The sequence below is a fragment of a genome, unplaced genomic scaffold (genome assembly GCF_019419815.1).
Source record: "Pyrus x bretschneideri cultivar Hongxiangsu unplaced genomic scaffold, Pyrus_bretschneideri_v1 Contig27, whole genome shotgun sequence".
In the NCBI taxonomy this organism is placed as follows: domain Eukaryota; kingdom Viridiplantae; phylum Streptophyta; class Magnoliopsida; order Rosales; family Rosaceae; genus Pyrus; species Pyrus x bretschneideri.
In genome coordinates this window covers 714353-731858 of record NW_025999579.1, presented here as the reverse complement: position 1 = coordinate 731858, position 17506 = coordinate 714353, and the positions used below count along the sequence as shown (strand labels likewise).

General features: G+C 40.8%; 2 protein-coding genes across 4 annotated transcripts; one reads left to right on the top strand and one right to left on the bottom strand.

The window, feature by feature from the left end:
* Window positions 1-1422: 1422 nt before the first annotated feature.
* On the bottom strand, window positions 1423-2017 carry LOC103950664. Its single transcript, XM_009361895.2, has one exon. The coding sequence runs from the start codon at window positions 1969-1971 to the stop codon at window positions 1423-1425; it is 549 nt and encodes a 182-aa protein (XP_009360170.2). The 5' UTR covers window positions 1972-2017.
* A 2043-nt stretch (window positions 2018-4060) lies between these two features.
* On the top strand, window positions 4061-6872 carry LOC103950565. 3 transcript variants are annotated; one of them, XM_009361793.3, is made up of 6 exons: window positions 4061-4225; window positions 4369-4512; window positions 5361-5530; window positions 5745-5834; window positions 5966-6124; window positions 6554-6872. In XM_009361793.3, exons 2-6 carry the CDS (start codon window positions 4380-4382, stop codon window positions 6647-6649), a joined length of 648 nt encoding a protein of 215 aa, XP_009360068.1. In that variant the 5' UTR covers window positions 4061-4225; window positions 4369-4379; the 3' UTR covers window positions 6650-6872. The 3 variants fall into 3 exon arrangements, with proteins under 3 accessions (XP_009360068.1, XP_048443516.1, XP_009360069.1); XM_048587559.1 differs by lacking the exon at window positions 6554-6872 and adding an exon at window positions 6402-6531; XM_009361794.3 differs by having other exon boundaries at window positions 4069-4225; window positions 4379-4512.
* The last annotated feature ends 10634 nt before the right edge of the window (window positions 6873-17506 follow it).

Sequence of the window (17506 nt, the reverse complement as noted above, 5' to 3'; positions counted from 1 at the left end):
TCACCATCATGGAATCTAAAACGAAAAGCCTTTTGTTGGTGGTTGGTTTTCTTGATTTGGCTTTCATCACTTTCCAGCTTTAGAACAGGTGGAAGACAACAGGAAGACGACTAACCTAATCCCAACCATTTTTAATTGGGTTCTTTAGATTTAAACCCTTGCAACTCTTAAACTCTAGACAAAAACCTATATATATTATAACTTCTAAATAAAACCCAAATTTTAAAGATGATGTCATGTTAGATAAAAGATGTCCATGAATTTGTGCTTATTTACAAAATCATGCCACCAAATCTCTTATACGTTTCTTTTAGCTAGACATTTAATTTGTTTAGTATATTTTTTATATTGTGTGAACTCCTCCAATCCAAAATCTAATTAGATCAAATATATACGGACATATATTCTACATTTATGTATACTAATACCATAAAAAGAAGTAGGTAAATTAATTTTGTTACAAATTTAAAAAGTAGGCACATTAATTTTCATGTAATTATACAGTAGGTAAATTATTTTCATAAAATCAAACAATAACAGATATTGTTTTCAAAAAATTAATTTTCATAGTAGGTAAATTTTTTTCATGTAATTATACAGTAGGTAAATTATTTTCATAAAATTAAACAATAGAAATTGTTTCCAAAAAATTAATTTTCATAGTAAGTAAACTATTTTCATTGAATTATACTGTAGGTATAAAATTAAACAATTGATATTGTTTTCATAAAATTAATTTTCATAGTAGGTAAATTATTTTCATAAAATTAAACAATAGATATTGTTGAAAATAAACACTAAATTAGGTATATTCAAATTGAAAGTTATTGTAGAAATTAAAAAGAAAATTCCAAATTAATTCCTCTATCTAGACCCATATTTCATGGCTACAAGGCCTTGCCAAATTCAATGCACGTGATCAATTAAAACAAAATTACAAGAACTTTCCATACTAGCTTAGATGGGGTATATTAGGGATCCAAAAAATATAAAAACGGACACACAAACTTAATTTGGTAAGTTGCTTAGTTGGATCCTAATCATTAGGTTTTATTCGAATAAATATTTTATGATGGGCTAGAGGTTAGAAAAAATGAGTTTGGAGGGGGAAAGTTAAATTTTCAGTTTTTAATTAGAAATATATTAACATATTTTATTCACAATAAACAGCTAATTAATGCTGTAACATCCATATTGGAAAACAATGTGAATTAGGGGAAAGCTAAAATAATGTCGAATGGACAATTCAGACTTTCTTGCATGTCTGAGAACGACTTAAATTAACAAACGCATCAGTAACAAAATTGACTTATCTAAATACATAAACGAAACTTTCTCGTCACAAAGTTAGCTAGATATCAACTACTTTTAACATTAATTCAAGAATAAATAAATCAAAATTTAATTACAATGAAGAGGATATCAATGTGTGCAAGTAGTTTCATCAATGGTCTCCAAGGCAGGCTTCCATGATCTTTGCTTTGAGTACCTCTCCAATAATATTACTGGCTCTGGATTATGGCTTGAAGTAACACTAATTATTACATAATCATCACAATCCAATCTCTTGGATTCCGAAACATTAAACAAGCGAAAATCTCCGAAAACCGGAAAAATCCTGCTGAAATTCTTGAAGCCTCTACTGTTCTTGAGTGCCTTTGAAGCCTTGTAAGTTAGGGAGCTGAGTTCCTCATGTGTTAGCACTGAGTAGAGGAGGTCCATGGGGAGGAGGAAGTAAAGCCGTCGTCTTTCCAGCGTTTTGTCGGCGGTGAGGCCGTGGATTCTGTTGCCTACTTTGAGGGTGGTAGACTCGCACAAAAACTGGCCTGGATTCTGTACCATTAGCTCTGCTGCTTTTACTTGCCTTGTGAAAACTTCCATTCTTCCATCCAAAGTTAAAACTTTTGCTGCTCCTCCTGGACTGCTTGAGAATATGATTAATGGAGCACAAGAAACTGCTGCATTCCCCATCAGAGAGGCAAACGGTAGGTTTTCTCTTTGGAGGAGAAGAGGGGAGAGAGAGAGAGAGAGAGAGAGATGTATGGTGGATGGGGGTTTGGAAGAGTCTGTTTGAGTGCATATAAATGAAATTTATGCATGCATGAATATGAAAGTGAATGATTGACAGCGGGGGAGAGATATGAGATGGATTTGTCGTCTACCTAGAGACCTGTCACTTGGTTACACCTAAAGCATACAAGTATCATACCTCCTATGTGGATTTTGAAGACGAGTCATGGCGCAACGAAAATGTTACTTTTTTGTGATCAAAAGATTAAGAGTTTGAATCGTCAAAACAGTCTATTTGCAAAGTAAGAGTATGAATGTGTACGATAGACGTTTCTCTCTACGTACTCTCACAAAACAGCAAGCATATTGTTAATTTGATGTTGCCCTTTTATAGAGGTCTGTTATTATAGAACAAACTGTTTATATATCACAAATAATGTGTTGATAATTACAATAGTGTATTTTAAATATATAGGATTTCGATAGGATTTTGATGAATTTGTCAGTGTAAGGAGGGCACATGGTGAAGCATGGAGCAATTTGTTGGGCAATGTACAAACGGCTCACTTAAGGACACCACCAAACGAATGATTGGACATGGTTACCTACCATTTCTTTGATATTATTCCTGCTACAGGCTCACCTACTATATAGGTATATCTATACAAATACATACAAATATATGCATATATATAGAGTGGATATGTGACACTATTTTTCTATACACGTTTTTGTGAAGCACTACGTAATGTATTTTGATGATCCAAACTATCTATCTTTTAGAATATCAATCATAGATTATCCTTGCAAAAAATTAATCAAATTCAAAACTATTAAGACATTCATGCTAAAGAAAATCGACAAATACAATTCTACAGAAAGTCTAAACCCTTAACTCAACAGTCATACGGTTTCAAATTTTAACGATTTTTGGTAGACATAATCTTTGAGAAAAAACTTAAAACATAGGCTGTTCGGATCGTTAAAATATATTAAAATATTCGATTATAGGATACTATGAAATGCATGGACATTCATTCTTGGATTTGACATCAGCGAGGAGTATCTAGGCACAGAATTGGTCACAAGGTCAAATATTTTGCTTGATATGCAATCACAATCCAATGCTAGCTAAGACTGATAAACTAGGTGCTACCAATTCGGAGCTATTGTCTAATCTCAACTGTATGATTAGTAAGTTGGGAAACCTAAAGCTTAATTAGTTTCCTACATTGGTCAAACTAATAACATCTTGATCTTGGTAGATGTTAGCTTAATAAAGTTTCAAGTGAGTCCAAAAACAAATTAATTGTACTAAATCTTTTGGTGGCATTATTAGGAATTCAGACAGGCTTTTTGTTGTATGTTTAATTAGGTTGGTATTTAGGTTGAGTATGCTTACTTTATAACCAAATGATTATGAAGCAAATCTTGATTGTTTATTGAATCAAGGAGAGTATGCCTAATATAGTACCATTGTGACAAACCTTATACACCCTATAACATGGAAGTTTCGGGTAGTTCAGTAGTTAGAGACGAATTTCAGGCTCGTATTTCATACGGCATTTCTTGGGTTTGATTCCAGGTGTTGGTGAATCGCACGATGGTGCTTAGGGGGAAGCTCAAATGCCTCTGTAAATGTTCCCGACCGCCGAACGGGTGGATTGTCGTGGCGAAGCCACCAACTAATCCATTAAAAAAAAAAGTTGACATGAAAGTTCCCATTCCATTCAAAGAAGTGGTTTTCGCACTTTTTTTATTTTATTTTTTGGCCGAAGATGAAAAGGAAATTGCATAAATAATTGTCATTCATCTAATTGGTGTCCAACCACTAGAGCATAAAAATAAAAAGGAAGGCGTATACAGATCCGCTGTCCTATACACTCCGGAACATGAAAGTTCATGATTCATATGATTACATAGAGGTGCCTCTAATACGAGAAAAATTGGGTGAAAATTGCCTTTTTAGTGTCGATTGTGGAAATGACGTGGTCAAGAAAAATTCTTTAAATGTCGATGTGAGAAATGACGTAGTCATGCACTGCAAATACCGTTCTCCCTTGATCTTTTTAAAGGTGGGACCTTGCAAAGACAAAACTGCTGAACCAGAGTAGGGGTGGAGGGAAGGGCTGTATACCAGTCATCTGCAATCCATTAACGGTAATCCTTGAGTTACCTGCTGCTCCCCCTCTCTCTCTCTCTCTCTCTCTAGCAGGTACTCTCTCTCTCTCTCTCTCTCACAATTTGTGCCATTTCATGCAAAAACAATCGAATTTGATTTAGCTCATACCTTTTATGCTCAGATTAATTATAATTTCCTATTTTTTTGTTGGGTTTGTTTTTTGTGGTAATGCGAAGAAAATTGCAGGATGGCATCTCTCCCACTTGGAAATTCTCCAAGTTGTAGTTTAGCATGTGAAAGAAGACCGATTTCCCTTCTGGGTATTTCGGCTCTGCCATTGATGCGCTTAAAGGCCAGAGCTTTTCATGGTTTGGTGAGAGGTCAGTTGTTTCTTGCCTTTCTTGAATATTTTTTCAGCTTCAGTCACTTGGGTTTGCTCCGAAAGACTTCCCGTTCAATTTTCGGGTCTAATTGTACTAGTGTAGAGGATATGGCTGTTGCATTTGATGTTTTTATGCACCTTTCTGATTGTATATGTGCAAAACTTCCATTGGTTTTCGGAGAAATCGACAGGCCTTGTATTGGTTAGCTCTAATAGAATGTGGGGGGTTTTCGCTTTTCATTTGATTAAAATGCTATCAAGTGTTTGGAGACAGCATCAGAGAATTTAAGCTGAAACTAACTGTGTAAGGTTTGCACATTGCAAAACAGAAAGAATTGTTTTAGATTTTTAGAGAGAATGATATGCACATTTACCGTCTAGAGATGTGAAAGGCTCGACAATTTCTTTGTGTTTACGGTTCCTCTCTTCACGCGTGCAACATTAAATGTGTTCCACGCCTTATTGTATTTGTCATATTCGGAAGGATATTGATTGCTACTTCTTTTGTATTACTTGCTCAGCCTGGCAGTGCTATACAATATTGTTCTGGAACGGAACGTAGTATTTCTTGCCTCTTCAAGCAACTATACTAAATGCTCTGTCAAACTGCAAATTAAACGTTTACATAGTGTATGATTGACCGATTTATCCATTTGGAAATTCCCAAGATACCTTCAGACGTGATTTTGTTTGATTGTTCTATCTCTGACCGTATGTTTTCATATACTGTGATATGTAGGAGTGTTCTACTTACTTGATTGAAAGGGGTTGCATACAAATTATATCTTTTGTTTATACAAACCGGCCATTTAGCTGATATTGCTACTTTTATACTAAATTCGTTAGGGGGAGTTATGACTCACAGCTTATATAGAGAGGAGACATCCCTTTTTATCCGAGAAGGATCCAATAGCATCAACCGCATTATGCAAAAAAGGGTGCTCTTGACCATCCCCAGGAATAGCAGTTCGTCGGACTCTAATAGCAGTGAGGATGACTCCTCTGATCAGGCCAAGGCATGTATGAGCAACTGCTAATGAATGATTTGTTCTGTATTCTTTTATTCTGTAATGCGAATATGAGCTATTTCATATAGCTGGTCCTTTGGGTCAGTGGGATGAGGGTTCCTGGGATAGAGATTTACCATGTCTTGTTCTAACACTCAGTCATATCTGACCGGGAAGGAAAGATTTTCTTATTATATCTCCCTTTTCCATTAATTTTTAACAGAAAAAACCGTTCGGATACTCAAGGAAGGATGTTTTATTGATTGGACTGGGAGTAACTGCTATAGGGATCGGCTTGAAAAGTGGATTAGAGGTGCCTACTCTATTCTCTCATTTAATTTATTTATTTTTTCGTAAAATTTTCTATTCTTGATAGCTCTCTTTCCTTTCAAGCTAACTCCTACTCTGGTTGTGTAATTCTTCTTGCGGTGATGTTTTATGCAGTTTGCTGGAGTTGATCCTTTACAAGCAGGGAACGTCGTTCAGCTGGTGCTGGTGTTGGGCCTGACAATTGGATGGATTTCCACGTATATTTTTCGAGTTTCAAATAAAGAAATGACATATGCACAGCAAATACGCGACTATGAAAGCAAAGTCATGGAGGTATCTTTTCTTCTAATTTCTCATGTCTGTCATAACTCTCTCAAATACGTTATGAGTGTTGGATTTAGATATTTGTCCAAATTGGACAAATAAACGAAAAGGAAACGTAGTAAGGGGCCATAAACAGAAAAACTTATGTAAGGGGGTCTGAACTGGACAAGTTTGTTTTATAAACAGAAATGTGTTTTGGAACACTGTTTAAATATTTTTCTTCTGTCATTCTGATACAACGGCGTTCCGTATTACTTTCGGAAGGTAATGAGTTTCCTGTTAACAGCGAGTATTGATGCTGCTTTGTTGCGATCACTTTTGAGATTGAGAGTCTAGCGTGCGGATGTGTGTTGAATGAGATGTTTGCGAGTTATTATGCAGCATTCTTCCCGGAAGTTTTCCTAACGCCCTGAATGGGGTAAAATTGTGGATATGCAGAAAAGGTTAGAAGGCCTGACGGAAGCAGAACTAGTAGCATTGCTTGAACAAGTTGAGGAAGAGAAGAGGCGCCTCGGCGAGCAGCAGGTCAAGTAAAAAGGTTCCTCACACCTTTGAGCATAATTTATAGCCTTCATGAAGCGACTCTTTGTATATAGATGCACAGATAAAACGCAACAGGCAAAGTGATAGAGTCATTCTTGCCATAATGGGTGGGTTGCCCTTTCTAAACCGAGGGCTTCGGACGTGCTTGACATGTAATGCTATAAATTCTTGTCATGCACGTGTATTTTTATAGCAATACGTGAAATTTACAAGACGGACAGTTGGCTTTCGTGGTGAATCACACGATGGTGGTCGGGGAGGCTGAAATGTCTTTGTGAGTCTTCCCGGCTCCTGAAAGGTGGACTGCCGCAACGAAGCCATTCGTTGGTCCTCTTTTTAAAAAGAAAATCCAACTCCAACTCCAACCCAACTTAAACCGACTAAGTTACAAGTTTCTTACAAAATCATGTAAACTTTTTTATTTGTTTAGGTTTACCAAAACGAGGCAAACATTTATGTCTTTTTTTTTTTTTTTCCTATGCTACCATAATTAACACCATTGAGATTTTGGAAATTACAAGAATATTAATGGACGAAACCCGAATATTTTCATTTACTTAAAACTTGTTTGGAAGTGCTTTTAAATGACTGAAAACGGTTTTGATGAAAATATTTTTTGAAAAGTCTTTACTAAAAATACAAATAAATCCTGAAAAATAAAAAAGTATATTAAAAATATTTTTTGTAAGAATCACTAATATGCAAACACGATTCAAGTGATTTTGAAATAAAAATATTTTCTCTAAAGTGATTTGTTATTTTCTGTGCTTCCTAATTTTTTTTTTTTTATTAAACTACACTAACCTATGCAAACACGATTCGAAAATCATGTGCAATCAGAAAAACACATAGCCCTAACTAATCACCCTAACTTACATGTGCAAACGGTTACAGGTTACTAGCGTTTATCCAATCCAAAGAAGAAAAGATTCATCCATCCATAAATTACAACATAATTTGGCATCGTTGGAGCAATTGCTAAATTTCTCTCCTTCCATATTTTTTCTCTAAACAAGTAAAAAAAAAAAAAGTGAACAATATAGAGATGTTAAAATTACTTGTAGGTGAGGCATAAACAAAAAATAGCAAAATTTTGTTTTGTTAAATAGTGTTTCACCTTTAACAAAAGAGAGTTCTATTAATATTGACACACCCCAACCGAGATCAGGGCATGCTGGCCGTCACGTGGAAGTGACGTAGCCATGTGCGCAGTGCAGAAGCTAAAAGAAGTATATAAAAGTACGAATAAATTAAAAACTAGCATACAAGGTACTAAGACAAGTGCTACATAAGTGAAATGCTAAGTTCAGAGCAAGACTACAGCAGTCCAAAGGTAATAATACGACAATAGTACACCCGAAGGTGACCCTACAATGGTGAGTGTCTGTCAGAAATGTCGGGACGCCCTCTGGGAAAACCACCGCAACTGCTAAGCAACTAGAACCTGGAGGGGCGCAAAACAAAAGCGTGAGTGGGCAAAAACAAAGCTCTTTGAAAACCATTTCATAAAATACATTATAACCCATCACCGTAAAACCTGTATACTTCCCAGAAAATAAACATATATACGTATGTATAGATATGCCAAGTCATGCTCAAAGGTATGCCAATCATACTCAAGATATGCCACATCGGAATCTCATAATAAAATGTAAGTACTCAGGCATAACTCATATCAATAACATATAATCTGGCAGCCGGAGTCACCTAAAGTGACCTGTACGGCTGAATCTAGAGCTCAAATCTCAATCTCAATCACTAAACAACTGAACCTGCCCACGAGTCGGAACCACCTAACGTGGTATGTACGACAGGACTGGGTGTGACGTATATATATACGCTATAGTGCTACGATCACGTGAAGGCTGGGCGAATAATCGCGGGTCACCTACGAGTCGGAACCACCTAATGTGGTCTGTACGACAGGGCTGTGCACCTAGCTTGGATCCAAGCTGAGCATAAGGTGCAGGGAGGTGAATATCACGTGAAGGACTGGGCCCTGCTCAGGGCGGGAGCACTCACACTGGGGGTGCAGGTTATGAGCTCGCTAAGTATCTCAAACTACTGCTGAATGTAAATACGAATAACCTTTACTTGGCACTTACCTGTGCGTCCACAGCACCCAATACGCATATATATATGTATGCCACTACTAATACATGTGATGATGCATAAACGACAAACATATGGTGCATGGCATGAAACAAATAACCCTTTTTAACCAATTTCTGGGAATATAAATGTATATAGGTATATACGGAAAACCAAAAGCCCACTCACTGATAAGTGGAAGGGTCGTAGCCCCTCTGCCTCGAGTGACCACGCTCGTCCTCGGGATACGTATCACCTATACGCGAAACAACTACAAAAACGTTAATTTAAAAGCACATAACCAATTTCTCGTAATAACTTCTCATACATTGCTCAAAATGGACAAATGAATATACCAACGTGCTCTACACAACCTCAGGATCACCACCATATTTTTAGAATATTTTTCCTCCGCCGCACGCGCCGGCCAAGGCACGGACCTACGCGCCCCCCACGCGCAGCCACGTGCCATGCACACTGACGGTGTCAACTGACGCCGTCAGGAATATTCCGTCAGTTTTGACAGATTCCGTTAACGGTGTCAGGAATATTTCGTCAGATTTGACGGAATATTCCGTCACATTCTCCGGCGAGACTCCGGCGCCGGTGACGGCGCCGGAAAACTGGGAAAACTTCAAACTTCGATATCTCACTCGTTTTTCAACCATTTTTCACGTTCTTTATACCAAAATGAAGCTTAGGACTAGTACAATCACGATATACCACTTTTAAGGCCTAAAAACCATGGAATCTCACCTGCAACAACGATCCAAGTTCGACCAACTTTGAACCAAGCTTTCCCGACGTCCAAATTTGTCCAACGAAGCACTCCCAAGCTCCTTGGGACCTCACCAACACATCTACAAGCTTAAAAAGTCCAAAAACTAACTAGATTAAGTTTGCATGAACAGTGCATGAATCGGCCATTGTAGAATCGACGTGAAAATGGTGGTTTCCTTACCTGGAAATGGCACCACTGGACTCCTCTCAGCCTCACCAACACAACTGCACCCTTGGTTTCCTCGATTTGCTATGTTTTGAGTATGTTTGTGTGTGGTACGCACGTTGAAGGAAGAAGAGGAAGAATGATAGAGGACTCGGGGAGAGAGAGAGAGAAAAGAGACAGAGAAGAGACAGTGGGAGAGGGAATCAGGGAAAGGCAAAGGGAGAGGGAAAGTGACAGGGTGTGTGTGTGTGGTCCAACACATGTCCACACCACACGAAACAACACTAAACGTAAACGAAAACAAACTAAGGGTAAAACTGTCATTTCACGCGTACGTTTTCGATAATTCCGGGACGGGATGTCACAACCTACCCACCTTAATAGAATTTCGTCCCGAAATTCAAAACAACCAAATATAACCCCTAGTGATCGAAGAACAATCTAGGATACATGTCCCTCATCCGATCTTCTGTCTCCCATGTAGCTTTTTCGACTGAATGATTTCTCCACAAAACTTTCACTAAGTTCACCGTCTTGTTCCTCAGAACCTTCTCTTTCCAATCCAAGATCGTTAACGGCTCCTCGTCATACGTCAAATCTAGATTAATCTCTAACGGTTGAGGAGGTATCACATGCGACGGATCAGTAACATAATGTCGGAGCATAGACACGTGAAAAACGTTGTGCACTCTAGCCAACTCTGGAGGCAACTCCAATCTGTAAGCTACCTCACCAACTCGTTCTGTGACCATGTATGGTCCAATGTACCTGGGACTCAACTTCCCCTTCTTTCCAAACCGCACGACACCTTTCCATGGTGAAAGCTTCAAAAATACCCAATCTCCGACCTCATACATTCTGTCCGTAGCATGTCGATCTGCTAAACTTTTCTGCCTGTCCTGAGCTACTTTCAGGTTTGACCTAATTACCTGAACATTCTGAGTAGTCTCCTCGACAATCTCCGGACCCACCAAGACTCTTTCTCCAACCTCTGACCAACACAACGGTGTGCGACAAGCTTTGCCATACAAGGCCTCAAATGGCGCCATGCCAATGCTCGAATGAAAACTGTTGTTGTAAGCAAATTCCATCAAATCTAACCGCTGGTGCCAAGCATCACTGAACTGTAACACCGAAGCTCGCAGCATATCTTCCAAGGTCTGAATAGTTCTCTCTGACTGTCCGTCTGTCTGTGGATGATATGCCGTACTGTAAAGTAGTCTCGTACCCAAAGCTTCCTGAAAAGCTACCCAAAACTTTGATGTAAATCGTGGGTCACGATCCGAGACAATACTCACAGGAACACCGTGATACTTCACAACCTTCGAAATGAACAACTCCGCTAACCGGCTCAAAGAATACTTCTCTCTTACTGGAATAAAATGTGCTGATTTAGTGAGCCGATCAACGATCACCCAAATGCCGTCAAAGCCATTATGTGTACGCGGGAGCTTGTACACAAAATCCATAGTGACATTTTCCCATTTCCACTCTGGAACGGGAAGCGGCTGCAACAGCCCAAACGGCTTCTTTCTTTCTGCTTTAACCTGTTGACAAACAGCACACCTGCTCACATATTCAGCTATCTCCCTTTTCATACCCGGCCAATAATAAAATGGTTGAATGGTATGATACATTTTAGTCGCTCTTGGGTGCATGGCGTAAGCTGAGATATGTGCTTCATCGAGAATTTCTTTCTTCAAATCCCCAATATTAGGTACAAACATTCTACCTTCTTGCATTAACATGCCATCCGATTCACGCACTCTGAGGTCTCTCCTCCTTCCTTGCTCTCGAGCTTGGACTAGTTCTTGAGTCTCCCGATCAGCTACCTGAGCTTCAAGCACCCGATCAACAAGAATTGGTCTAACTTGAAAATTAGCAAGTAACGCTACTTCTCGATCTTCTGCTTCTAACCTCACTCCCGTAGCACGCAAGTCCACCAAAAGAGGAACATGACTCGCATACAACGCATTAATACGACCCTGTGACTTCCTGCTAAGTGCATCAGCCACTACGTTCGCACAACCAGGGTGATAGTCAATCGTGCAATCGTAATCGCTGAGCAACTCCAACCACCTCCGTTGACGAAGATTAAGTTCCTTCTGAGTAAAGAGATATTGAAGACTCTTGTGATCTGTGAAGATCCTACACTTCTCCCCGTAAAGGTAGTGTCTCCACAACTTCAACGCAAAGATGATAGCAGCCAACTCCAAATCATGTGTAGGGTAATTCATCTCATGGGATTTCAACTGTCGCGAAGCATAAGCAATCACCCTCCCATGTTGCATCAATACACATCCCAGACCATTCAAGGAAGCATCACTATACACCTCGAAATCACCACTATCTTCCGGGAGTGCTAAAACAGGTGCATGAGTGAGACAATGCTTCAACTGCTGGAAACTTTGCTCACACTTATCATCCCACTCAAATTTAACATCCTTCCTCGTTAACCTCGTCAGTGGCAAGGCAATCACCGAAAAATCCTTAACGAATCTCCGATAATACCCCGCCAAACCAAGGAAACTCCTCACCTCGGTGACTGTTCGCGGTTTCTCCCAACTCTCCACAGCTGCAATCTTCTGAGGGTCAACCAGAATACCCTGAGCAGAAATGATGTGCCCCAAAAATGCAACTTGATCTAACCAGAACTGGCACTTGTTAAACTTAGCATACAATTGGTGTTCCCTCAACCTCTTCAATACTAAAGTAAGATGTCGAACATGCTTCGCTTTGGACTTAGAATACACCAAAATATCGTCAATGAAAACAATAACAAATCTATCCAAGTAAGGCTGGAACACCCGGTTCATTAAATCCATAAAAGCTGCTGGTGCATTCGTCAACCCAAACGGCATAACCAGGAACTCGTAATGACCGTAATGAGTCCTGAACGCCGTCTTAGGAACATCATCCCTACTAATCTTCAGCTGATAGTACCCAGACCTCAAGTTTATCTTAGAGAATACACAAGCACCTCGAAGTTGATCAAACAAATCATCGATACGAGGCAATGGATAACGATTTTTAATTGTCACCCGATTCAATTGTCTGTAATCAATACACAACCTCAAAGTTTCGTCTTTCTTTCTCACAAACAACACTGGAGCGCCCCAAGGCGAAGTACTAGGTTGAATAAACCCCTTATCTACTAATTCCTGTAACTGCACTTTTAATTCCCTTAACTCAACGGAAGCCATACGATAAGGAGTCAAAGAGATAAGATTAATACCTGGAAGCAACTCAATAGTGAACTCCACACCTCGATCTAGGGGTAAACCAGGTAAATCCTCGGGAAAAACATCAGGGAAATGTCTGACCACTCTCACATCCTCAATTCTGCTAGGAACGGCCTTATCTAACACCACATGAGCTAGATACCCCTGACAACCTTTCGACAACAACTTTTTCGCTCGTAAAGCTGAAATAACTCCGTGTCTCACCCCACTTTGCTCGCCCACAAAAGTAACCACAGGTAGTCCAGGACGACGAAACGTAACTACTTTCCCATAACAGTCAATGTTGGCACGATTGGGGTGCAACCAATCCGCGCCTAAGATCACATCAAAGTCAACAATATCTAACGGGATAAGATCAGCTGGCATAACAACACCCTCTACTATCACTGGACAACCTGGGTACATACAATCTACCATACATCTCTCTCCTCTAGGCATAGCGAACTCTAAATCGTACCCTAGAGGTGTGGAGCGAGGTTGTGTCACTTGAGCAAATGTATGAGAAATAACGGAATGTGTAGCTCCACAATCAATTAAGACTCTAGCAAAATAACCAAGAATGTTTAACGTACCCATTATTAGATCCGGGTTGTTCTGAGCATCCTGCAGGGAAATATTGTGAATACGCCCCTGGCCCTGCTGTCGTCCGCCGCGACCTCTGCTCGCTTGAACACCACGACCTTGAGCTCCACGCCCCTGACTGGGCTGACCCAACTGTCTCGAAGACCCTGCACTACTAGTGGCAATCTCACCCTGCTGATATTGTCCTCCCTGGTACCACTGAGGACCACTTGCTGGGGCAGGAGGATACGGCATGTAGCTGCCAGGATACGGGGGATAACCACCCTGTGAATACGGGTTCTGGGGATACTGGTGTTGTCCTGAGGCATAGGGAACAGCATCACCCTGGTAGTGGTAGGCACCACCTCTACCTGCCTGACCATAACCACTCGGACCTTGAATTTGCAGAATCGGTGCAGGTGGCGGCATAAAGGTCTGCTGCGGCTTCTGCTGCTGACCCTGGGGACAATTCGCCGCTCTATGTCCCATCTGCCCACACGTGAAACAACCACTGTTGCCACGCCTGCACTCGCCAAAATGTCGGGTGTTACACCTTCGGCAAAATTACCTCGGCCACCATCACCCTGTCTCTGGCCTCGAGCTCCTCCAGTAAACCTACCTCCTTGTCCCTGTCCAGAGGCACTGAAACCACCACTAGACGAACTCGAACTAGCACCACCCCTCTTAAAGTTCTGAGTCTGGCGAGGCCCGAGCGACGTTTGACCTTTTCCCTTGTCATCTTTCTTCTGTTTGCCGTCCTTTTCTTCTTCATCACTGTCGCTCGACATGTTCTCAGAGTCCTCAATCCTCAACAGTATCTCGTAGAATTCTTGGTAGGACTCACAGTGTGTAGTGGTCGCCATCGAACGCCATCTCTTCTTGGTGCCCAAACGGAAAAGACGAAGCATCTCTGCTGGATTACCATTAACATCAGGATGGTAACGGGACATATCAGTGAACTTGCGATAATATTCATTAGCCGTCATCTTCCGTTGTTTCAACTCGGTGAACTCCTGCTTCTTGCGATCGATGTACTCTGGGGGTACAAACCTCCTCTTGAATAACCTAATGAAAACATTCCAGTCGGTCCTCTCGGCTGGAGTTAAACTACGAAGCTCCTGCTCCCACCAAGATGCAGACTCCGTACCCAGAGACCATGAGGTCGTTTCAACCCATCTCTCAGCAGGAAGGTTCCCCTGATTATGCAATACTCGGAAAGTCTTCTCAATATGTCCTAACCAACGCTCGGCTCCCTCGTGCCCCTCATGACCATGGAACTTATCCAATTTCAGATTGTACATAGTCTCCAGAGGAGTCCTCTGGGGAGGGCGAATAGCTGACTGGATAGCGTTAGCAATAGCTTCCCCCAACTGAGTGATATCGGGGAAACTAGACTCATCGGAGCGACGTGGTTCCCGACGAGGCGGCATGATTCTGACAGAAGGCACCAAAACCATTAGAATACTCACACAGACACAGGACTGCCAAAACCTAAGCTCTGATACCAAACTGACACACCCCAACCGAGATCAGGGCATGCTGGCGTCACGTGGAAGTGACGTAGCCATGTACGCAGTGCGGAAGCTAAAAGAAGTATATAAAAGTACGAATAAATTAAAAACTAGCATACAATGTACTAAGACAAGTGCTACATAAGTGAAATGATAAGTTCAGAGCAAGACTACAGCAGTCCAAAGGTAATAATACGACAATAGTACACCCGAAGGTGACCCTACAATGGTGAGTGTCTGTCAGAAATGCCGGGACGCCCTCTAGGAAAACCACCGCAACTGCTAAGCAACTAGAACCTGGAGGGGCGCAAAACAAAAGCGTGAGTGGGCAAAAACAAAGCTCTTTGAAAACCATTTCATAAAATACATTATAACCCCTCACCGTAAAACCTGTATACTTCCCAGAAAATAAACATATATACGTATGTATAGATATGTCAAGTCATGCTCAAAGGTATGCCAATCATACTCAAGATATGCCACATCGGAATCTCATAATAAAATGTAAGTACTCAGGCATAACTCATATCAATAACATATAATCTGGCAGCCGGAGTCACCTAAAGTGACCTGTACGGCTGAATCTAGAGCTCAAATCTCAATCTCAATCACTAAACAACTGAACCTGCCCACGAGTCGGAACCACCTAACGTGGTCTGTACGACAGGACTGGGTGTGACGTATATATATACGCTATAGTGCTACGATTACGTGAAGGCTGGGCGAATAATCACGGGTCACCTACGAGTCGGAACCACCTAATGTGGTCTGTACGACAGGGCTGTGCACCTAGCTTGGATCCAAGATGAGCATAAGGTGCGGGAAGGTGAACATCACGTGAAGGACTGGGCCCTGCTCAGGGCGGGAGCACTCACACTAGGGGTGCAGGTTATGAGCTCGCTAAGTATCTCAAACTACTGCTGAATGTAAATACGAATAACCTTTACTTGACACTTACCTGTACGTCCACAGCACCTAATACGCATATATATATGTATGCCACTACTAATACATGTGATGATGCATAAACGACAAACATATGGTGCATGGCATGAAACAAATAACCCTTTTTAACCAATTTCTGGGAATATAAATGTATATAGGTATATACGGAAAACCAAAAGCCCACTCACTGATAAGTGGAAGGGTCGTAGCCCCCCTGCCTCGAGTGACCACGCTCGTCCTCGGGATACGTATCACCTATACGCGAAACAACTACAAAAACGTTAATTTAAAAGCACATAACCAATTTCTCGTAATAACTTCTCATACATTGCTCAAAATGGACAAATGAATATACCAACGTGCTCTACACAACCTCAGGATCACCACCATATTTTTAGAATATTTTTCCTCCGCCGCACAAGCCCCCACGCGCCGGCCAAGGCATGGACCTACGCGCCCCCCACGCGCGGCCACGTGCCATGCACACTGACGGTGTCAACTGACGCCGTCAGGAATATTCCGTCAGTTTTGACAGATTCCGTTAACGGCGTCAGGAATATTCCGTCAGATTTGACGGAATATTCCGTCACCTTCTCCGGCGAGACTCCGGCGCCGGAAAACTGGGAAAACTTCAAACTTCGATATCTCACTCGTTTTTCAACCATTTTTCACGTTCTTTATACCAAAATGAAGCTTAGGACTAGTACAATCACGATATACCACTTTTAAGGCCTAAAAACCATGGAATCTCACCTGCAACAATGATCCAAGTTCGGCCAACTTTGAACCAAGCTTTCCCGACGTCCAAATTTGTCCAACGAAGCACTCCCAAGCTCCTTGGGACCTCACCAACACATCTACAAGCTTAAAAAGTCCAAAAACTAACTAGATTAAGTTTGCATGAACAGTGCATGAATCGGCCATTGTAGAATCGACGTGAAAATGGTGGTTTCCTTACCTGGAAATGGCACCACTGGACTCCTCTCAGCCTCACCAACACAACTGCACCCTTGGTTTCCTCGATTTGCTATGTTTTGAGTATGTTTGTGTGTGGTACGCACGTTGAAGGAAGAAGAGGAAGAATGATAGAGGACTCGGGGAGAGAGAGAGAGAAAAGAGACAGAGAAGAGACAGTGGGAGAGGGAATCAGGGAAAGGCAAAGGGAGAAGGAAAGTGACAGGGTGTGTGTGTGTGGTCCAACACATGTCCACACCACACGAAACAACACTAAACGTAAACGAAAACAAACTAAGGGTAAAACTGTCATTTCATGCGTACGTTTTCGATAATTCCGGGACGGGATGTCACAAATATGTAGTTTAGATTTAGATAAAAGAAAAACTAACAAAAAAAAGGTTCAAATATCTTTAAATTTAGATTTTAAATTGCTGATTACAAGTATTTAAATACGAATTATAATAGATTTTGCATGGAAAAATATACTTTGAAGAGTATGAATATGATAGTTTGTTGTAGTGGTAAGAGAAGAAAAATTAACAAAAATAATTCAAATTCTTGGGGGTGGTTTGCCCCAAGAATTTGAATCATTTTT